This window comes from Gossypium hirsutum, chromosome A11 (genome assembly GCF_007990345.1).
Source record: "Gossypium hirsutum isolate 1008001.06 chromosome A11, Gossypium_hirsutum_v2.1, whole genome shotgun sequence".
NCBI lineage: Eukaryota > Viridiplantae > Streptophyta > Magnoliopsida > Malvales > Malvaceae > Gossypium > Gossypium hirsutum.
In genome coordinates, this window is record NC_053434.1 from 109,613,522 (window position 1) to 109,638,328 (window position 24,807).

Consider the following 24,807-nt stretch of genomic DNA (forward strand, 5'->3'; position numbering starts at 1 on the left):
GATTAAATGATGGATGCGTATTGAGTATAATATGGAATGCATTAGTTAGTAAAATGTATGTCATTTATGTGTGGTATTAAGTATATAATCGGCCTCAACATAGACATGCATATTCGGCCATAGGAAGAAGATTGGTGTTGCATGTATTCGGTTAGAGGCAAGCATATTGATGCTTTTGTCTTGGCTTAGAAAATTCGGCCAAGGGGGAAAATTAGCTAAAATGTTGAGTTTGATTCATGATTCCGTACATATGTGACTTTAATGTCTAATGTATAAATATGGGCTAAGTGCCTTGTGTTCCTCTTTTCAATGCTCAAATGATTAAATCAATTTATTTGTTTAATTAAGCTCAAGAGCAAAGGGGAACTAAATCCGATAAAGGGAAGGAAAAAGTGGTCGAATAGCTATCGGAATCATTCGACAACATCCGAGGTAAGTTCTTGAGTAAAAGAGCTTAAATTATGATTTGATTAGATCATGTTTTAAGCAAATTAAAATCATGCTCTTTGTGTGTGGCTATTGAGCCGAAATTGCAAGAGTGATAAGTGTCTTGTGTTTGAGTTTTGTTAACGAAAATGAAATACGAATGTGCCATGATTTACTGTTAAATGTGCATGGTTATTTGAATGATGTCCGGGCTAAGTCCCGAAGGCTTTGTGCTAAGTGACCATATCCGGACTAAGATCCGAAGGCATTTGTGCGAGATACTAATTCCGGGCTAAGCCCGAAGGCATTTGTGCGAGATACTAATTCCGGGCTAAGCCCGAAGGCATTTGTGCGAGTTACTAAATCCGGGTTAAGTCCCGAAGGCAATTGTGCGAGTTACTATAACCGGGCTATGTCCCGAAGGCATTTGAACGAGTAGCTATATCCGGTTAAATTCCGAAGGTACGTGATTTGGGAATGAATGATCTTGCTGTAAAAATTTCAGTAAATACTCTAGAAACATCCCGACATTGAGGTATGTTTCGTATGTGCTTGAATTTAGTTGAGCCCTTACAAATAAGTATTCGTTCAGTTGATAAACGAGCTACCGGCCTTTGGCTAAGTTGATCTTTTGTGTATGTACATAAGGGTTGGTAATGTGAAGCAAGTATGATATTGAAAATTGTGCATATGAAATTATCCGTTTAGCTACATGAATGCTATACTTTTGTTGTGCTGGAATTCCTTGCTCAAAACTTACTAAGCATAAATTGCTTACTCCGTTTATTTGATCCTCTATTTTATAGATTTTGGTTCTCCAGCTATCGGACTCGGGATTTTGAAGTCGAAGTCGCCCACACTATCAAAGCCCCCCCTTTTTTTGGTACAATTTTGGTTGAACTTCGAAATGGCATGTATAGGACTACCCGTTTGTTGTGGGTTATGGACCCTTTGGACTTGTATAATTTTGGATAGCCATGCGAAAATGGCTTATATATGTTTGAGTATAATGTTATAATCATTTGGTGTGGATATGCTTGACAAGGATTGGCCATGGGAATGGTTAATCACTATCATAAATTGTGCTATTTATGCAAAAAGGGCTAGTTGAATCATGGAAACTATGAAATAGGTAAAGTCTACCTTAAAGGCAGATGCTGACAGCAGCAGTGATGTAGATTTGGAAAATCACTAAAAATAGTAGGAATGGGAGTAAATAGTGAATAAATTATGTAAACGAACCTTGATGAATCTATTTTCATAGGAAAGTAAAGAAACAATCATACGGACAGTATGTTAAGAGATATTCAGGTTCTCGTGAGACAGGGCCAGAACGGTTTCTGGATTTCCTGTTCCGACTTTGTAAATTCATTATAAATTAACCAGAGACAATCAGGAGTCAAGCCATATATGTATAGATTCCTCTCTGAGTCTAGTTTCTATAGAAACAAACGGCATCAGTATTGAAGCCCTGTACAGGGAGATATCCAAAGTCGTAATGCGCAAAGGTCAGTGTAGTCGATCCCTGTAACATGGGAGACTTTGACTTATAAACTGTACTAATTTTCCCAACCCAAAATTCTAGAAAAAAATATGTAGATGGGCATATGAGTCTAGTTTCAGGGAAAATTTACGGAACTGGATTCCGAGTTCCTGAACTCAAGATATGATTTTTAAAGCGACTAGTACGCAGATTGGCAGTGTCTGGGAAATTATTTTTAAAGTCTGTTAACACCTCGTGTTCGACTCCGGTGACGGTCTCGGGTTCGGGGTGTTACATTATAGGATACAAAGTTAGACATGGGATATTTGACAATATTTCTAACACCTTTTCTTTTGGCAATTGGAATATCTAAATCAAAAAATTCATTGGCTGAATTATGAGCTTTACTTGGGCTTTTGACAGGATCTTGCGGGTCGGATTCTTGGTGATGAATCTGGTGGATTCCACTTTCTTGATTTCGATTTCTTCTTGAGTAAACAATTAACTCCTTTGTTTGTTCTTTATTTTCATGATCAGACTCTACACCTTCATCCTCCTTTTCAGTAACATTAACATCATTAATTTTTGTGTTAATTATAAATTCGCCTTCCCCATTATTAGAATCCCTATGTTGTATATTCCTAGTCTCTTCTTGATCAATTATAGAATCTTCTTTAGTATAATTCCCTCCCTGAAGATTAGAATGAAAATAAGATTTTTTTTCAACAAATGTGACATCCATGGTAACTATAATCTTCCTATCAATTGGATCATAACATTTGTAACCCTTTTTATTAGAAGCATAACCAACAAAGACACATTTTTTTGCTCTAGGATCTAGTTTACCTTAGTTGTGAAGATGAACAAAAACACTACACCCAAAAACTCGGAGGGATAAATCTGTAATCAATTTAGAGTTAGGAAAGTTATCTTTAAAGAGACTAAAACGAGTTCTATAATTTAGAATTTTACTGGGCATTCTATTAATAAGATATGTAGCTGTTAACAAGGCTTCGCCCAAAGATAACGTGGTACTTGACTAGTGAACATCAAGGCTCTAGTTACTTCCAAAAGATGTCGGTTTTTTCTTTCTGCAATCCCATTTTGTTGTGGTGTATTTGTACAAGAACTTTGGTGGACTATTCCATGTTTGGTTAAGAAAATACCTAATTGGTCGCTAAAAAATTCCCCACCATTGTTAGTTCGAAATACTTCTATTTTCACACCAAATTGTGTTTTCACCATAGCATAAAAAGACTGAAACACATTTTTAACTTCGGACTTATCTTTTAATAAAAACACCCAACAAAGTCGAGTATGATCATCAATAAATGTGACAAACCAACGTTTTCCTGAAAAAGTCGAGACTCTTGAAGGTCCCCAAACATCACTATGAATTAACGAAAAAGGTTTGGAGGCTTTATATTTTTGAGGTGGAAAGAATGATCGATGATGTTTAGCCAATTCACAAAATTCACAATGATATGAAGAAGGACTTTTATTTTTAAATAGATTAGGTAACAAATATATTAAATAATAAAAATTAGGATGTCCAAGCCTATAATGCCAAATTATAACCTTATCAAAATCAGAAACAGAATTTAAACATAAAGTAGTTGTTGGTTGACTTAAATGGTCGTCTTCAAGAAAGTAAATTCCACCAAATTCTTTTGCATTGCCAATCATTCTCCCCGAGACCATGTCCTGAAACTTACACATAGAGGAGTCAAATATAACATGACAATTTGAGGACTGGGATAATTTACTGACCGATATGAGATTGTAAAACCAAGGAAGATGAAATTTTAACAGTGCCTTTCCCGGCAATTGCCGAGAAGGACCCATCTGCTACTTTGATCTTTTTGTTTCCTGCGCAAGGTGTGTAAGTTGAAAAAAGAAAATGACTACTAGTCATGTGATCACTAGCTCCAGAATCAATGATCCATGTGTTTGTTTTACAAGGCTTGACACTGAAAAAAACAGAAAAATCAGTACCTGATTGGGCAAAAGAGGAAGAAGGATTATTGGATGAGTTAGGAATAGAAGAAATCATCCGAAATTGTGGTGATTGAAAAAACTTGTGTAGATGCTCTAATTGTTCCTTAGTGAATGGAGACCCTTCCAGTGAACTTTGGCCCTCATAATTTCCATTAGTTGTTTGGAAAGCTCTACTATCCCCTGATTGTGAACCACGACCATTGCCATTCTTTTTCTTTCCATTTGTCGGTTTCCCATGGAGCTTCCAACACGTTTCACGAGTGTGCCAATATTTTTTGCAGTGATCGCACCAAGGTTTTTTCTTTTTTTCACTATCATCATTATTTTTAATAGTTACAAGAGTAGAATTATCATCATTAGCTTCAAACCCTGGCTTTAACATTAATTTTCTCCTTGTCTCCTCTCTTCTAACCTCAGAAAAAATCTCACGAAGTTTTGGAAGCGGTTTTTTCCCTAGGATCCGAGATCTCACTTCATCAAATTCTTTATTTAAACCAGCCAGAAACAAATAAGCTCTTTCATTCTCTTCTTTTTTCATAGCTTTTACACCATCTCCGGGACACTCCCATTCATCATTATAACACTGATCCAGTTCTTGCCAAAGAGACATCATCTCATTATAATAAAGAGTAACTTCTTTTTCCCCTTGCCTAGCTTTCCACAGTTTTATTTTTAACTCAAAAATCTGTGAAGCGTTTTCTAAATCTGAATAGGTGTCTTTCACAATGTCCCAAACATCTTTAGCAGTTGGGAGAAAAAGAAAATGTTTACCTATGGAAGCTTCCATGGAATTAATAAGCCACGCAATTACCATAGAATTTTCTGACCTCCACTTGCTCATCTTTGGATCACCCACCTGTGGTTGCTCAACTTCTCCATTTAAATGACCTAGCTTGCCGCGCCCATCAATTGCTAATTTTACGGACTGCGACCATTCCAGATAATTCTTGCCATTCAACTTGTGAGATGTCAGTTGAAAAGAAAGGTGAGACGCCTCTGTCCCTTGAGTCATTGTACTCTCGGTAGTTGTTTCAACTGTAGAACTTTTTTCCTCTGTTTGATTGCTGGATCTCTTATCTCCAGTGAAGGATGTTTTAACCATGATGTTACTAGAGATTTTAACCTAGCTCAGATGCCATGAAAGATTTCAAGAGAGCTTTGAATAAAATTGTACTTCTCTTATTAACTAAAGAATTGAATTTAAATAGAGAAAAAAAAGTCCTAATCCTAATTGGGAAAATAGTTCCCTTATTCTAATAAACTACTAAAACATGAAAAGAAAATAGTTCCCTTATTCTAGTAAACTACTAAAAAATAAAATAAAAATATTTCTAGAATATGAATAAAACTTATCTATCCAAATAAGATTTATCTACCTAATTAAATTTAAAATATATACATATTTCAATAGGTATCTCCGGCGCCAACGGAGGTTGCCACTGTGTAGGGTTCGGAGGCAGTCGCGACAGAGGATGACGATGGGTTGGCGAAGTGGCAGACGATGTACGGGCAATCGAGGGTGTTATATACAATAAAAGAATAGGAAAGAGAAGGAAACGACAAAGTCGAGAACTTCGCTGATCAGAGTGAAGCTAAAACCGAGAAGGGAGCTTGTCTGAGGGAGGATCGACCGTGAAGTGAAGACGCTATTTCCGGAGCCTCCTTATTTTACACTGTCGCCTTCTCCTGATCGTGGTCGTGATTGTGATTTGGGTTTTGATATTTTCACAAGAAATTGATGAAGTTCTTCTTTCCGCAAGTAAACCTCAGCAGCAAACGGGGAAGACATTAGGTACCTCTATCTCTTTTTTCTTCTCTTCTCTGGTTAAGGACTTTGCTCATAGTCAATGGGTTTTATATCAGCTTCTAGGTTAACAAGAGAAAAAAAGAAACGGTGTAGCTTTCTGTACACGGGGAGACAAGTTAGGTGTGTGACAGTGTGGTCTTCATGGCAAGGTGTTTGCAGCTGCGCAAGGGTACTACTTGAAGGAAGAGCTTGAAGGTGGAGCTGGCTTGCAGCAGATCGGTTTGCAGAAGGAACACAAGTATTGATTCTTTCAAATTGTTCTTAGCTTAACTGTTGCTTCTTAGTGCATGTTCTATTTCTGGTTCTGTTTCCATTTTTTTTGACTGATTGGTGAATATAAAGAGAATGTATTAGGCAATATAGGCAGTTAGAGTTGGCTTCCTTTGGAAATGTGTTTGCACAGAATTCGATATCAAACTCTTCACAGTTGTTCCTTTGGATGGTAATGTTTTTATTCAAGTGAAGTCATCCAATCGTATTGGAGCAATGCCACCGTCGTATTTTGCTCAGGTTAAAAAGAAAAACACCGCCAATTAAAATTGTATTTTCCGCTTTATCTTTACTTTAAGTTAAAGTTTAGATGGACAGTAAATTTACCTATAATTAATATAAAAATAGTGGTGGTGATGAGATTAAATACTATAACGATACCGTAATATGAGACAAAAATAAACTAAACTAAGTGCACCGCATTATACTCAACCTCCCATCCAAACCGCACCTTAAGGTTTACAGGAGTATTTGGTAATATTTGATAGGAGTTTTAGGCTTTTTGTAGTTGATTTGGATACAAATTGAGGATTAGATAGTTAAACCTTTAATTGTGATGTTTGGTAAATGGAGTTTTGCAAGAGTTTGTTGAGCTAAAACCTCCAAAAAAAAATATTCGAATAGACAACTTTTTTCAATAGCTGATTGGGAATGAGATATGTAGAATGATATATTTAACCATATTACTCAAAAATTACTCCTTTTGCTACATGCTCTTAAACCTAATAGGGGTGTCAAGATATCATTAGTCTTCATTCTCCCATTTTCATTTTCACCTCCAAAGTTTAAAGTACATCTAAAAAAAGAAAAAAAGAAAAAAAACTCTACCGTGAATCTACAAAAATCAACATTGTCGCGAGAAATTTTCAATCGAACCCATTCATCCTTGAATATTTATGTACTCTTAATTTATTTTTAATTTACTTGTGTAAAATGATTTCTTATGCAACTTTATATTAATTGAAATATGTTACTTGACAAATTCATTCAGAGTGTGACATAGTTATCACTAGCTAATTTACATACTAAGAATATATTTTACAATTATATTGATAACTATTAATATTTATTAATATCTGCAAGATTAATATTTGCAAATAAGGAACTTAGGAAATTTGTTTATTTAAAATTTTAAAAATATTCACTAATTAATTTTCACAGTGGATGTTTTAATTTATTGGTAATAGTGTTTGATTTCAATGTTATATCGAACTTACATTGTGTAAGAAATACTTGAAAATGAGTTCGAATTAGAGGTCTTAAGGGTCGGGTCTATACATGATATTAACACATTTTATTTTTGCTCAAGTCCAACCTTACCCAAAATATGGGCCTAAAGTTTTGCCTTGGCCCGTTCATATTTGTAAATGGCTAAGCCAAGCCTATTTTAGAGTTACACAAATTGTTTTTTTAAACTTTTAAAAAATATACTTATATTTTTTAATTTAATATTTAATAATTTTATATATTTTATTTATTAATATTTTATATATAACCATCTTAATGTTTACATTATAGTAGCATTATATATTACTATAGATTTTTTTAATAATCTCATTATTGGTTTTGGTCATATATGTTCTTTTTGACACAATGTTTAAAATTACCCATAGCCCCTCCCCAACCCATAAATAAGAGGATAATGTGCTTGAGCACACTCAAACCCACGTCATCCTGCATTGGCAACAATGCCCATTTCAATCAAGTTAAGACTCAAACGGCTATTACTATAGGTTTAATTTGAATGTGTTATAAATTATATAATACAATTAGCTAGGGGTGTGCACTTTTTGGTTTTAACTGAATTAACTAACCAAATCGAATTAGTTTAAAAGTTTTTGATTAAAAGTTTTTAAAAATTTGATTATTGGTTAATTACTTAGCTTAATTAACAAATTAACCAAAATTATTAATAATATTATAGAGGCAGATAAGTAAGTCCAATATATAAAAATTAATAGATCTATAAATATTCTTAAAATGGGTTTAAATAAGTATTATGAAAATGAAAAAAAAACTATAATTAAACTAAAAAAAGCAAACAAAAAGTAAAATAAATAAATAAAAGTAAAAAAATAATGTTTTAAAGCAATGTTTGTTATTATATTTTTAATATAGAGTTGTTATTGTGTTATTGTTTAAAAAGAATTATATATAAATTTTGGTTAATTTAGTTAACTATTCAAATTAACCAAAGTTAATTCAATTAATAGGTTTTAAAAGAATTTTGGTTTGGTTAAGGGTTTTAAAATTTAAGTTAATGGTAGTTCGGTTCGGATATTAATCGAATCAATTGTTTGAATACTCCTACATATATAAAAATAATATAATATAAAATTTTACTAAGTTAAAAGTGAGTTAAATAGGTCAGGTCGGGCTCAGGCCTTGAATGTTTAAACCTAAACCCGACTTATATTTTGAATAGGTCAAATTTTTTCATCTAAGCTTATTTTCTAAACCTAATATTTTTGTCTAAACCCTCCCTGAACCTTCAAATTTGAGGGCATAACTAAACCCATGAACTGGTTTAATTCGAATTAACATTAACAATAAATAATAAATTAAAAAAATAAATTAAATATAATTTAAAAAATTCATAAAATTTACTAAAACTAACGGACAAAGTAAACTAAAATCTTAAATTTTTTTCTAGAATAAAAGAGAAACAACTCTAAAATATTATTCATTTGCATGAAGCCAAATAATTGCTTTCTTAAATCTATCTTCCAAGTCCTATGCCCATTTATTATGCTCCCAAATTCCACTGTTTCCCTCTCTTTATTAATAGTGAAAGCAAAGACTCTCTGGGTAGTCTACATTTAAGTGCAGCATCCCTTATCAAACACATCCGACCAGAATTTAATTTGCTTATTGTCATCACAGTTTCGGTTCTAAATATATCTTCATCAATCGGCTTATAAGGTGACTCCACAATGTTCTTTTATATCTGTGATTTAGGGCAGTTTGGTGTTTATATACAAATATCAAAATCATATTTAACCATGATAGCTTTCTTTCGTAAACTATTTTCTTCCCTCATAGCCACTTATTTAAAAGTGCCCTATTTTTAATCTTGAACCCCTCTACTCTTTTGTCAAAGATAATTTTTTAGTTTAATGGTAAGTTACTGTTTTAATGAAAAAAAAAATTAGTTTATACTCCTTGAGGGACATTGGCACACGTTCACAAGCCGAGGCAACAAATCATGAGATACTAAAAATCTATCCAATCTGCAAAATGAGGCTGTCATAATGTCATTCATTGGAAGGTCATCCACCAACTCCTAAAAGCATTCCATAACCATGACGCACCAATCCTTTCCGAAACAGACCTAACCACATTAAAGTCACCACATATGCACCATGGGTGATTATACCCCTTGCCGCCCCTACTGGTACAACAAACTCCAATTGACGGTTGCCACTACCCCACTAGGCTTTCGCTGACCTTGAATTTGGAGACTTCGATTCTTCTTTTTTCTGAAGTGTCTAACAGCCCTTAGCTTTTCTCTTCTCCCTAATCCTCTCTATGTTCCCGCTTATCAACTTGAATTTCATGCTCTGAAGGAAATAAGCTCATCACTAGAAGAGCTGCGCTCAAAGCCCTTCACTAAACTGCATCTCTATCCTCCTTTTTGACGAATAAGATGATATATATATAATTAAAATTGAAGTTGAGTGGATTTAGTTTTAAAATTTTCTAATAATATGTAATCATTTAATTAATTGATGATGCATGGCATCGTTTAGTTAACGTTTGTAATTTTGCGGATGTGACATTTATTTGTATTGTCATTTGGATTTTAGTATTGAAACTTTGCAAGAGTAAAAAAGAAAGAAGGAAGGAAAAAACAGACATCATCTTATTCATCTCACTTTTTGGGTTTCCTTCCAACCCTTTTCTTTTCATAGTTTTATTCAACTAAATATATTTAATTTTTAAAAAATAAATATATATTTATATTGATTCCGATTCCTTGGCGGTATATAAAAATGAGGTTAGTTGGCTTCAATATTGCAGCAAATCCATTCATCTACATTTTCTCAACTTGCTGATGAAATGAGCCCCATTTTAGCCTCATACCAGTTATGTTTCTTGCAGTACTTAAACTGAACTCAAGAAGTGCTCCTTACCCAACATTATCTCCCTTCCTAACTCCTATCTTTTTGTTCATATTCTGATCGTGCTCCACTACAAATTTAAACATATTCATGTTAAATATACATCATATAACATAATCTTATTATATATCATCAAAATCAGTTGGCATGTAGTTAATCTATTGATCAACTTTCACTCCCACCCCAAATTATCTCCTCTCAAACCTTCAACTCTAACCAAAACCTCTCTTTTCGTTAAACTACCAATTAAAGAGCCATCAACATGATCAAATTCCTTCTTTTTTCACTCTCATTTTCCCATGTCTTCTCCATTGTTGCGTCACAAGCTCTTCCCTCGTACTCGGGTCGCAATGGCGAATGGCAGCTCTTACATGAAAGTGTGGGTATATCCGCCATGCATATGCAACTCCTACATAATAACAAGGTCATCATCTTTGACCGAACCGATTTCGGCCCTTCCAATCTTTCACTCCCCAACGGTATTTGCCGAGTCGATAGCTCCGATACCATGCTTCAAACTGATTGCACGGCTCACTCAATCCTCTATGATATTGTCACCAATGGATTTCGTCCCTTGATGATTCAAACCGATACTTGGTGCTCATCTGGTGCGGTTCTCCCCAATGGAACTCTCGTTCAAACCGGTGGATACAATGACGGGGATCGAAATATTCGAAGCTTCACGCCTTGTAACGACGACGAATACTGCAATTGGATCGAGTTCCCACAGTCTTTAATACGACGAAGATGGTATGCTTCGAATCAAGTTTTACCCGATGGTCGAATTATAATTGTTGGTGGGAGACGACAGTTCAATTATGAATTTTACCCTTCGAGTTGGAATGGTGTTATTTTTCTGGATTTCTTGATGGAGACTAACGATCAAGGCTTGGAGAATAATTTGTATCCATTTTTGCATCTTTTACCAGATGGTAACCTGTTTATTTTCGCTAATACGAGATCGATATTGTTGGATTATAATCAAAACATGGTTTTAAAAGAGTTTCCTAAGATCCCTGGCGACGATCCTAGGAATTATCCGAGCTCTGGGTCATCTGTTTTGCTTCCTTTAGATGAAAATGACGCCATTATTGAACCTGAAATCATGGTGTGCGGTGGTGCACCAAGGGACTCATTTATTCAAGCCATGCAAGGGATCTTCATACGTGCAACATCAACATGTGGGAGGCTCAAGGTTTCGGTTCCAAACCCTAGTTGGACCATGGAAGACATGCCGATGGCTAGAGTCATGGGCGACATGATACTTTTGCCGACCGGGGACGTGCTTATAATCAATGGCGCAGAATTGGGTACTGCTGGATGGGAACTAGGTCGTGGTCCGGTCACTAGGCCAATAATTTACCGCCCGTCAGATGATGTGTCGAATTGGCGTTTCTCAGTAATGTCACCATCTCCAAGGCCAAGAATGTACCATTCATCAGCCATATTATTAACCGATGGACGGATTCTCGTAAGCGGCAGCAATCCTCACGTATATTACAACTTCACAAACGTCGAATACCCTACAGATTTAAGCATGGAATCCTTTTCCCCGCCATATTTGTCCCCGGAATATGATCCAATAAGGCCTCGGATTTTATCAGCAGATGAGAAAATGGGTTATGGGGGAAAGCTCTTTTGGCTAAGTTTTCAAGTACAAGCTTATTTAACAGTTAACGTTTTGTCGGTGACTATTGTTGCACCGTCCTTCGCAACCCATTCTTTCTCGATGAATCAAAGGATGGTGTTGTTAAAGATTGCCGGTGTTACTGATATTGCACCTTCTACGTATAATTTAGTCGTCGCTGGACCATCGACGGCTGAGATTGCTCCACCGGGATACTATATGTTGTTTGTGGTGCATGCTCATGTACCAAGTTATGGGAGGTGGGTGAAGATAGGTTGATGGTGTAGGGATACGTAATTAAAAAGTATTCCAATAAAACTGTACATTATCTAAAAACTATATATGACCTTTTTTTTTTTGAAATTAGATATGACTGTTTTTATTACCATGGTTAATTTTCAGTTCAGATGTTTTTATTTTTTTTAACATTATATACCCATAATTAAATTTAAGATAGCTCAACTCCTAAATTTAATAACTATATATATATTGACTTATAGACTTTGATTTATTTAAAGTGCATGAATAACATAATATATCAAGAAACATAAAATTAACTCTTCTTTATCATTTTTAACTCTAAAATTAATAAAAATAAATATATATTTTTATAAAATTTAAAACTTAAACTCTAAACTTTAAAATCTAAAGTCATAGACCTCTTTAAACCCTAAATCCTAATCTAATCATTTCCTTAAACTTGTAAACCTTAAAATTCTAAATTCTAACCTACCATACCATAAATCATAAATTTAGTTTGAAAAAAAAAACTCATAAACCTTGCTTTACTATCATTATTTGTTAATTTTATTTAATTTTTTTACATTAATTTGATTTATTTAATCAACACTAATTAGGGTTAAAATATTATTAAAATAATCGATGTAGTGATAAAAAAATATATGATATTAATTAAAAGTTCTTTTAAAAAATAAAGTGTCACATTTTTATTAGATGCCTAAAAAGTGACTTTTTAGGATTATCCTAACATAATTTAAACTCTAACTTATATATGCTAGGATATAGTGTCCTAAATGTAGTATATTCATCAATTTATACTTGTGACACTTACACTCGACTCGGTCGTCGGGTCCAAATGTGTGACATCACATTACCTTACTAAATTAACTCATATAAAGCATGCTCAATACATCATGTAATTAAATCACATAAAAACATATTAAACATGATCTAATGAATTAGGGGTTGAGGTTTCAGTTAGAATTCAATTCCAAACTCTTTTAATCAAATTTTAACATGATGTCTCGAGATAGGCCTTATTTATAACTTGATATTTTTGCTTTGATGTCAACATGTCTTGAGACAATGAAGTTCATGTGTCGAGACAAAGGTTCTCAAATCTCGAGAATTGGTTTTGAGACAATCCTCCCCTATTTACCTATTTTAGCTTCAATGTTTGGATGCCTCAAAACAAAGGGTTCTTGTCTCGAGACCTGGAGGAGGGCAAAATTTATTTTCCTTCGATGTGCCATTGTCTCGAGACAAATGCCACTTATCTCGAACCTTAAGTGGGGTTGTCTTGAGACTAGCTTAACAAGTCTCGAGACATTAAGCATCTAAATGAATAATATAAAAAAATTTATTCTAACAATCTCGAGGCATACTCCTGTTATCTAAAGACTCAATCACTAAATGATCTAAATGACTTAAAGTGCACATTTCCAAGTCTTCAATCCAATTCTATTTTGCGCCTAAAATTCCCTAAAATTCATATAAATAGAACATGATCAATTTGATACACTGGATCATGACATTCAATCCTTCAATACTTAGTTTAATAATTTGCACATTCAAACCTATATAAACAAAGATAAATAGCTAATAATCAAAAGATAAAATTCAATCATGAAAACCTTATAGGTCACCAAAAGAACCAAAACCTTATCTTAAGCAGCAAGTCCAAACAAATCTAGGTACATGCCATTTTATCAACACACATATATACATGCAAAAAAGGTAACAAGTTGATTTTTGAGCTGAGTTGTCAAGTTAAGTGTTTTATGACCTTTGATTTGGTATGTCTCTAGTTTGAAACCTGCATATGGAAAAAAATAATCTTACTCTAAGTATTGTATACTCGGTGGTGATAACATAATTTGAATTCAATTTAAGCATAACAATATTAAATAAATAGTTAAGTAGCAAGATTAATCAAGTTAATCAACAACTATTTCAACGTTAACATTGTTGATATGTATAGACTTGTACATTGTTAGACCTTTAGAAGTTTCATATATCATTTACCAATCTATCTTATTCATATCAATGGTTTGCCCGTTTACAACAATATAATTTCCGATGCATTCTTAGGGTATTTGCATCTAGTTTACCATATCAGAATCATGTACCGCATTAACTTTATTATCTCTTTTAGTTTCACATATATTCAACAAGTAGTGTTGGGGATAAACCCGAACAAGTAAAATAACAAAGAAATTGAAAAGATCGAACACAAATATTTTATGTGGAAAAACCCCTTCGAAGAGGATAAAAAACTACAGATAATTTCACTAAAACGACAAAAACGAATAGTACAAAAGATGGAGATAAAACTAAATCTTGAAACCCGAAATAAGAACCCTCAACAAGTAAACACAAAATTCTTTGAAATCTTGTAAAAGCTAATACCTAAATGTGTATTGGGTTATTTTTCTAGGGTGGGAAAATGGACTACTTATAGGCTAAATTCGTAGGTCAAATAATATTAAAATAACCTACACTAATCAAAGTTTAAGTGAGAAACTAAAAAATAGAGTTTAACTGGGAGAAGAAAAGTAAAAAAAAAAAATACAAGGCATAACTCAACAAATCTCCATCTTAACTTGTACTTTCACAACACCTTCTTTGCTGAAGCCTGCCACGGGCTTATCTCAAACTATGCAAGATATTAATTGAGTTGAAGTTGTGTTTTGAAGCTGGAAGTCTTTTAGTCTTCGCCTTATGCATTGTCAAATCAAAACTAACTCGGATCTGATTTTCATGAACGCAATGCCCTATATTTTCAAAACTTGCATCCAAAAGAGAACCTCTCAAATACGAAATAGTCATACCTTTTTCCCTCCTATGATTAAGTTATCTCTGCTTCAAATGAGTCAACTTCTACTTCTTAATATACGAGTGACGTCTTGATCTTTCCAGAAATAAAAGCTGCCAATCTTTTTACCTTTTATCAAAACAAGAGCCCCATGGGATACATTAATGATGTTTGACTTGATATTAATTCTACAATTCTTTGAGTTCAAAATTTCTAAGGAGATGAGATTTTCCTTTAAGTCAGGCACATGCTTGATATCTGACAATGTCCTTATTGTCTCGTTGTGTATCCTGATTTGAATAGTACCAATATCAGTTACCTTATTAGGTGAACCTTCCCCATGAACACAACTCCACATTGAAATGAACTGTATGAGGAGAACCAGTCCCTGTTCGGACACATGTGGAAAGAACACCCCAAATCCAAGATCCACTCGAACGTAAGCTCAGAATTTTCACTTGTTAACACCAACAAAAATCATAACCTTTGTCATTGGCCAAATTAGCACCAACTAAATCTTCCCCGTTGCTCTTAGCAACCCTTTTATTTCACAGTTTGTAACAATCTGCCTTGATGTGACCTAACTTCTTACAGTAGTGACATCTATTGTCTTGCTTCCTTGATGTTACCAAAGCTAAGGCTTGCCTATTAGACTTGCTATTCGGACCAAACTCATTGTTGAGCTTGTCTTTGCTCAATAGATGATCTTTCACATCCTCGAATGACTCTGCCATAAATTAGGGTTTCCCTGAAAAACTTGTTTGAAGGGGATAAAGAGCATAATAATAGCATACTTTGATCTTCATCGTTAATCTGAACCTCAACATTTTTTAAATCATTCAAAAGAGTAATAAATTGGTTGATGTGATCTCCAAGGTACTTATCTTCGTTCATGCGAAACATGTACAACTGTTGTTTCAGCACTAATCAGTTAGCTAGAGACTTTGTCGCTTAAAGGGTTTCTAACCTTTTCCATAAAATGAATGTCGTTTTTTCCATCAAAACCTCCTGCAACACATTATTTTTCAGACATAATTAAATTATGGATAGAGCCTTTTTATCCAACCTATTTTTTCTCTGTTAGGATCTTCTCAATATCTCATTGAATCAAAATTTTCATCATTCGAACTTGCCATAGATTAAAATTTTTGATGTCATCGAACTTATCAACCTTGTTGCTGCTATATCTGAACGAGTTGATTGCGGAAATCAACTAGTTTTGATACCGATTTGTTAGGGATAAACCTGAACAAGTAAACTAACGAAGAAATTGAAAAGATCGAACACAAATATTTTACGTGAAAAGACCCTTCTAAATAGGATAAAAAAACCACAGGTAAAGATAATTTTACTAAAACGGAAAAAACAAAAAGTACAAAGGATAGAGATAAAACTAAACCTCGAAACCTCGAAACTCGAAATAAGAACCCTCAAAAATTAAACACAAAATTCTCTAAAAGCTTGTAAAAGCTAATACCTAAATGTGTATTAGGTTATTTTCTAGGATGGAAAAAGAGTCTATTTATAGGCTAAATTTGTAGGTCAAAAAATATTAAATTAACCTACACTAATCAAAGTTTAAGTGGGAAAATAATAATAAAATAACCTACACTAATCTTAGTTTAAATGAGAAACTAAAAAACAGAGTTTAACTGGGAGAAGAAAAGTAAATAAATACGAGGCCTCCACAAGTAATTTTACATTTTAATCCCTATTAACTTAAATCAAATCCAAATATGAATACTCAACTCAATACACCAACACACTCAGAACGCATTGAAGTACTAATCGAGCATAAATGCACTAATCCCACTAGGCACACCAGAATATGCTCGTACCCCTAGGGTATTAGAGAATTGCCACAATATATATATATATATATATATATATATATGCACATAGTGTTGAATCTCCTACCTATCAAAACAGGCCTTATGGCATGCCAACTATACCCATATCTCTATCTGACAACGTTAATAGGGCAAATATCATTATTAATAATTGTATATTATCAAAAAAGCATTGTATATCATCATTATTTAAACATGGATGCATTTCTTACAAATTGATCCCTCAATTTCTTAATATCCGAAATGCTTGTATCTCACAATTCACCAGATCGAATTTAAATCTGACTTTATAAATATAGTACAAAGACCTCTCATAACCATCATTTATTATCAAACCTTAATTTTTTTTATCTCTTACAATTAAGTCCTTAACAACACATAATTAATCAAATTATTCAAACTTAATTTAATATTCCTATTACATTTCTAACATATTTTTCCATCACCTAACTTAACATCATTCATGCATGAGTTTGAGCTATTAGAATAAAATTTTCTAAAGTTTTTCAACTAAGTACTCAAAACTATTAACAATGGAAAATGAAACAAAACTTCACCAGTTGATTAATCTAACAAGTGGGCTTTCAATATCTACTATTCCTTATCAGATTTCTAAGAAAAATCTTAGCTATCCTTGGTTGAGGGCTACGGTAATGGTGGAGGCTTGAAAGAAAATTTTCTTTTTTCTCTTACTTTGACTGTCATAATCGAACATGGAAGAAGCGAAATAACTTTCTCTTTCATTCCACTTTCACACTTATAAACTTAGATTAAGAAAATGATTAAGCTTAATTAATCTATATTAATTAATATAAAATGATTATTTAATGTAAATCATATTAAAAATGATGAATGAATTTAATCATTTTATTCGACTAACTTAATATTAACTCGGTCTATTTATTCTTTAGTCCCTAGTTTAATTTCTAACTTGGTCCTTTTTTATTTTCTACTTTAAAATTTAATAGTGATCACACTTTTGCAATTTAGTCTCCATACTATTTTTAATAATAGATTTAATTAAATAATACCTAATAATTCGACCTTTCCATTTCATACTCATCACATAATTATTCTATTTTAATTCTTTATTAACTCGATTCAATAAATTTGATCCAAAACTAATTTTTCCGACACGGTTGAAAATCAAGTCATTACAATACTTGTAATTTTTTGAACAGATTAGTTTAAATAAAATTTCATTATACATTAATATCATTTGTATATGTCATCAATGATTTTTGCATGCAAAGTAAAATGTAAAAAAATATTGGCTCGTTGATTATCTTATGTTTAACTAATATTAAGTTGCATTATGTGGTTAGATCATAATGTGAGAAGACAACTTATATTAGTAGATAATCTAAACAGTCTGTATTCTAATTAAAATTGAGCAAATCGATTGAAAGATTTTTATATTATTTATTAAGTTCAATTGGAGAGATATCTTGTCTTGGGTATCGAAGCAGATGACTCTCAAAAGAAAGAGACATAGATGTCACTATTTGAACTGAAAATACATTGGACATGACCCAAGTTGTATCTATCCTAGATCCGTTTATGGATTGATTTACTTGTGACGTTCATAGTGTAGCATACTTTAATCATGAGTGGATGATGGATTATGTATGCGTGACTCGTATACTTCGATGTAAATAAAAATCCGAGGATTAAGCAAAAAAATGAAAGTATGAGTTCAAATAGATAATGAATCAAAAACTAGTGCGTTGGGTATACAATTTCTGTATGATGTAGCATCATTCAAGAACAACGGAATTCATAACCCAATAACGGGTAAATGATATCCTCTCATTAGCATTACATGGTTGATGAAAAATGAATGTGACCATAAGTGATTTATCATAAGATAAATGATTTAATTACTATGTGTTAGTAATTAAAGTTTTCATATCAAAAGATGTAATGGAAACCATGAGATAAAATAAGATTATATTGGTAGAACAAACTTTATTCCAAAGAGATTAATGATATTCTATGTGGTAACACACTTATGACAGGGTCATTGGAAGAACACTTAATGAAGTAACTTTCATAGTAGAATATATGTATATATATAATAAGGGATAATACAATCATGGTACTATAGTGGAATGGTTCTATGAATAAATAAGTTGTAATTAATAGGAGAAGAGATAGAACTTAATTACAAATTACCCTAATTATATATGTTTGATCAGTCCATCCAATAGCTTGAGATAACCCAAGACGAATTGTGTATGGAATTGATAAATTGTGGTGTAACGACCTGAGGGGTGTCGAAAAGTGTATTACTGGGACTCCGTAACCGTAAACTAGACTCGTAAATTTTTTATTAAATATTTGCTAGGATAACTTAATAGCTAATTAATTTTTGAATTAGAAATTTCATGAAATTTGGAGTTATTAAGGTAAGAGGGATTAAATCGCGTAAGAGATAAAAGTTGAATTATAGATTGAAATAAACTAAAAGGGTTAAAGTAGGAATTATGCCACTTAATTAATGTTGGTAAATAAGTGGCCGGCCATGGGCTTAGCAAAATGCATGAAAATATATATATTTAATATATGTTAGCTTTAATGTGTATATATATTATAATAATTAAAAAGAAGGATATAATAAAAGAAAAGAAAGTGGAGACATGTAAATTAAACAAAGTAAAGATAAAAAAAAAAAGAAAGAAAGAAAGAAAGAAAAGGACAAGAAGGGGTTTCAAATTTAAATCCAAATTGGTTAGTGCAATTTAGTTTCTATACTTGTAATTTTTACGTTTTTGGAATCTTGGTACTTAGGGTTATCCGACCCATGTTGTAATTTTTAGTGTTGTTCAAGACTTTAGATGTTGACATTGTTAAATAGTTTAAATATTAAGGATTAAATAGATATATTTTTAAGTTAGAAATGGAAAAAAGACTAAATTGTGGAATTAATTGTTGATTTTGAACGATAGGGACTAAATTGTGAAAAATTTGAAATTATGAGGTTGAATTGGAAATGAGGACGCTAAATGTGGTCTAGAGTGAAATTATTATAAAAATATAAATTTAATTAAAAAGATTAAAATTAGTCTCGATTTATGGACTAAATTGAAAAATGAACAAAATATAGTGTGAAAATTTAAATTTAATGTGAAGTTGAAATGTGTAATATTAATGTGATTTAATTGTTTTATTCCACAGCTAACATCGTACAAGAATCCTCGAGTGAAAAGGGGAAGGATAAAATCGACGTTGAATAGCTTGAAAATCACAGTTTGTGTTTCTATAATCCGAATTAAATAGTAGATTATTGCATATATAATTGTTTGCATATGGTAAGCAATTGAGGTGAGTATTTTGGTACTTTGGAATTGAAAAACTCATAATTGAAATGAAATGAATTGATTTTGTATATTATGAAATATACTGATTATGAATTATGTGTATTGAGAAAAATGTGATTATTATCAAATTGAATATATGCTTATATGTGATGATATATATTTATGAAACTGAGAGATTGACTATATTGAAAAGTGAAATGAATCTCTATTAATTTTATCGGGTTGAGTTGGATATAGATGGCGTGCCATAGGATAGGAAAAGTTCAGGGATTACTTCGACCTCAAGTCGATAAGGCACTGGGTGCCAATTTGCTTCGGTTTAACGGATGAGACACTGGGTGTCAATTTATATAGCGTTTGGCGCAACAATTACTTCAGATTTAGTTGATGAGGCACTGGTGCCAAACTGGTGTGTTGGTTGGATCCGTGTATCCGTCCGAGTCCATATCATGTTAATAGGGGAAAGTAAAATAATAATTTATGTTATTGATATTGAAATGAAAAAGAAGAGAAATGAATATGAGATGAGAAAATATTGAAATGGAAAATATGAGAAATGATTATGAGAAGAGAAATGAGATATGAAATGATGAATTGAGATGTCAAACTTGAATGAATTCAAGTATTGATCAAAGATATGAATCATGCCATTGCATGAGATGATGTATTCAAATGTTAAATGAAATGTCATTTATATATACTTATATATTTGAACATGTGAAAATCTTAGTAGATGTGAATAAAGAAGAAGGAAAAATTATACTATTGAATCGGAACACATGAACATAGCTTACTTGTTGCATTTTGCATTTTAAATATTTATATCAAGTTTATGTTTTTCGAATTATAAAAATACCACTGAGTTTTACTCAGCGTGCGATTTTATTTTTCGTGCGCAGGCTAGGTACTGTTTGAATTATTGCCGACTCAGCATCAAATCACAAATCCCGAGCTCAAGTGTGGTGATATTTTATTTTGTAATGGCATGTACCTAGGGAGACTTTTATTAATATCATTTATAATATGTTGTTAACTTAGTTCCTAGTGATGATGGTTAAATGTGTATATGGTTGTGGTTGAGGCCATGTTGGTATGCTAGCCTAGTTTATATTTTGGTGTGTGATATATTTTAAAGTTTAGTAGCTTAGCATAATGCTTGGTATGTGCTTAGCTTCATATTTGGTAATTTTATAAGTTCGAAAGTTAGTTCAAATATGGTAAGTCTGATATGAATGAAAGTCTTGAATGTTTGATGTGTTGTTGATGTATTTGAACATATAAAATGTGGTACCAATGAGGGTACATTGGTTAGGCATATTAGGTGATGAATTTGGTTTATTTTGGGCATGTTTAATCGTGTTTTGAATAGGTTAAACAATTGGTAATTGAGTTTTTTAGTGCCCAAGTGAATAGGAAATGGTAACTTGAGTTTTAAGGTGCTTTTGAGTGTACACAGCCTGGCCACACGGGTGTGTGTCACACATGGGCAACACACACGGGCGTGTGACCTAAGTCAGAGAGTTACACGGCCTGAGACACGGGCACGTGTCTCAGCCGTGTGAGGCACACGGCATGGCCACACAGGCGCGTGAGGCACACGGCCTGCCCATATGGCTGTGTGACCCCTGAAATCAATTTTTTTTAATTATTTTCTAAACTTCCAGAATTGTTTCAAATTAGTCCCTGCCTATTTTTAAACTACTTTTAGGGTCCTATAGACTCGTAATAGAGGTTATAAGAGTAACTTTTACTCTAAATTGGGGTGGATTAGCAAACCTAAATTAAGTGCATTCCACTAACATCACCGAAGATAAATTAAAAAGATAATCATAAATGGAGTATGGACTAATACATTAATGCTAATAATTGGAATAGTCTTGTATGTATTCGAATTCTGACATTCTAGAAAGGATAAATAGGAATAATAGTGTAGACAGTGGAAGACTAAGTTTAGCAATGTATAAATAGTGATAAGAGTGTAGACAGTGGAAGACCAAGTTTAGAAATGCAAAGCATAATTTATTATTTGAATGTAGCATAAAAGTATTAGATTGTTGTGACCTGCCCTTGCATATTACAATGTTATTAGTTAGTTTATATGTTGATTATGATTGAATTAATTTTTTGATTCGTTAGTAATGCTCATGACCCTAATCCGACGACGGAGAGGGGTTAGAGGCGTAACAAGTGGAATGAACGAAAATGAAAAGTAAGAGAAATAGATCACATGTATCACTATCTGCAGTGAATGCGTTTTCCCCCTAAGTACAAAAGAAGACTTAGAAATTAATTTAATTTTTTCGACTATTTAATAGATTGTTATTAAATAATTAAAGTTCGAAGTGAGAGTTAAAGTAATTAAGTTATCATAGATTTATCGAATAAGGCAATTAAATTAATTTCCTCATGGATTGTAACAGGCAATATTGCCATGACTTTGACAAAATTATAACTTGGTTGAGAAAATAATTCAATTGAAAAATTAATTAATTAATATTTTGAGTAATGGAAAATAACTATTGAGTTTGATAAATTATAAGTGCTGGATAAAAGTCCGGATAACACATATAATTATACTCAATACACGAGACGAGTTCAAAAGTCCAATCCCATATGTGAGGGGTAGACCTGATCATGGGCCAAGCCACCCACCCATTCTTGAAGGCTCGCTTGAAAAGTGCGAGAGTTTTGGTAAAAATATAGGCTAAAAAATCAGCTTGGACAAAAAAGAAGGCTCGTTTTTTAAATGGGCTGGGCCTCGGGGAGGATTATTTTTGGCCCAGGCTCGACCAAATAAGTTGTTTTGTTATTATTTTACTGTTTTTTTACTACCATTTCGCTGTTGTGTTACTACTATTTTGTTATTATAGTGCCACTATTTTATTGTTATTGTTTGGATATTGCATAACTTGTTTTATGTTAATTTTGTTATTATTTTAGAGGCATTTGTTTGCTAAGTTGCAACTATCTTAGTGTTATTTAACTATAAATTTTTTAATGCATTTTCAATTTGTTAAGAAATATTTATTTTAATTTTATATGTATTTGATGTATTATATTTTTAAATTTTTTTATATAAAAATAATACGGGTGGGCCCAGTTAGTGTAACACCCTGAATTTGGGCCTAGAAGTATTGGGCCTTGAGTGCGGGTCCTTAAGGAGGTTGTATATAGGTATTTAATTGTGCAATGAAATAACACAATTAAATGTTTGCCTTAGTGGTTAATGGCTTTGAGAAGTGTTGGAGAAATCTTGGGTTCAAACTTGGGCTTTAGCAAAAATTTTGGTATTAAGTGAAAAAAACCTGGATGTTTGGATGAGGGCCTTTTAAATTATTGTGGTAAATATATGACACAAAGAAGTATGTAGTCTAGTGGTTGTGGCATCATTAAGGTTGTATGGGAGCCTGGGTTCAAGTCTTGGCTCTTGCAATTTATTTTGGACTTTGGCCTTTAGACCTTATAATTAATGGGGGATAAAATATGACACAAAAAGCCTTGTGGCTTAGTGGCAAGAAGCGTGTGGAGCATCTGAGGGGAGGCATGGGTTCGAATCCCATGGCAAGCAAGGAGCATTTATTTTGCTAACAGGGGGCGGCAAGAGTTGGTGTTGAATTTAAACTTTGATGTTGGAGGGATCCCACATCGGGAAGCTAACATAAGAGTGGATGCGAAGCTGGCTTTAAATAGAGAAAACCATGAGGAGAGTAAAAGTACCTTTCTTGGCTGATCCCTTTCACTGTATGGCGTGCTCGTTTGGGTTGGGCGTCGGCTAAAAGTGCTCGGAGCTTGGATTAACTCCAGTCGTCAATCAGGTGTGTATTTTCTCACTACTCTAGCTGTAGGATGGCTACTTCGGGCCGCGATGGGCCGAAAGGGGTCATGTGGGCCTAATGGGCCTACGGGCCCAATTGGATAAGTTGTTTGATTGTGTAGTAAATATTGGACTAGGCTAGGTGAATCTCATATTTGTGGCTAGATTTGGGCTAAAAGGGCCACACGAGCATGTGGGCCCCTTTGGGCCGAGAATAGGCTTTAGGCCCATTCGTATTGTTATCCCTGTTTAGAATACTTTAGTTTACCAAATTACTGAAATACCCTCGATTTGTAGAATTACCGTTTTACCCTCGATTTACAGAATTACTGTTTCACCCTCGATTTACAGAATTACCGTTTTACCCTCGATTTATAGAATTACCATTTTACCCTCAATTTACAAAATTATCGTTTTACCCTCGATTGTGAAATTACTGAAATACCCATGTAGGATAGAATTACCAAAATACCCTTAGTTTGTAAAATTACCAAAATACCACTGGTTTGTGAAATTATTGCAATACCCTCAATTTGTAAAATTACCAAAATACCCCTGATTTACAAAATTATAGAAATACCCTTGACTTTCTAAAAATTATAAAAATACCATTGGTTTATAAAATTACTGAAATACCCTTAGTTTGTAGATTTACCAAAACACCCTTGTAGGATGAAATGACTAAAATACCCCTAATAGGTAAAAAGACCGTAAAGCCCCTGTAGGGTAAAGTGACCATAATACCCTTGTATGGTAAAATGACGAATATGCCCTTATGTTCCGTATGACTGATGTGCTTAGGATTTACATATATTGATATTGGAATAGTTAAGTTTGAGTGACAGGTGGTGGTTATCGTAAGTGATTGATTATGGAAACGTTTCAACTTCAACCCGTAACAGGTGTGTACTAACCCTCGTAATAGCTTAGATTAATATTTGCTGAGAAGTCGAAATGCTAAAATACCGGTATTTCGGGAACTTGTGATTTTGCCTTTGCTTAAAGTGTGATAGATACGATATGATCGGTGGTTGGA

At 33.1% G+C, this 24,807-nt stretch overlaps 1 protein-coding gene and 1 long non-coding RNA gene across 2 annotated transcripts; both read left to right on the top strand.

Moving 5' to 3' along the window:
• Nucleotides 1–5,299: 5,299 nt before the first annotated feature.
• Nucleotides 5,300–6,154, top strand: LOC121209868 (uncharacterized). Its single transcript, XR_005905019.1, has 2 exons — nucleotides 5,300–5,699; nucleotides 5,771–6,154. It is a non-coding gene; the product is annotated as an uncharacterized lncRNA (long non-coding RNA).
• Nucleotides 6,155–10,182: 4,028 nt separating this feature from the next.
• On the top strand, nucleotides 10,183–12,117 carry LOC107904591 (aldehyde oxidase GLOX). The gene has a single exon (XM_016831012.2). The coding sequence runs from the start codon at nucleotides 10,368–10,370 to the stop codon at nucleotides 12,009–12,011; it is 1,644 nt and encodes a 547-aa protein (XP_016686501.1). The 5' UTR covers nucleotides 10,183–10,367; the 3' UTR covers nucleotides 12,012–12,117.
• The last annotated feature ends 12,690 nt before the right edge of the window (nucleotides 12,118–24,807 follow it).

Bases quoted from the DNA above. Each gene is read 5' to 3' on its own strand.
- LOC107904591 (XM_016831012.2), top strand. From the start codon at position 10,368: ATGATCAAATTCCTTCTTTTTTCACTCTCATTTTCCCATGTCTTCTCC.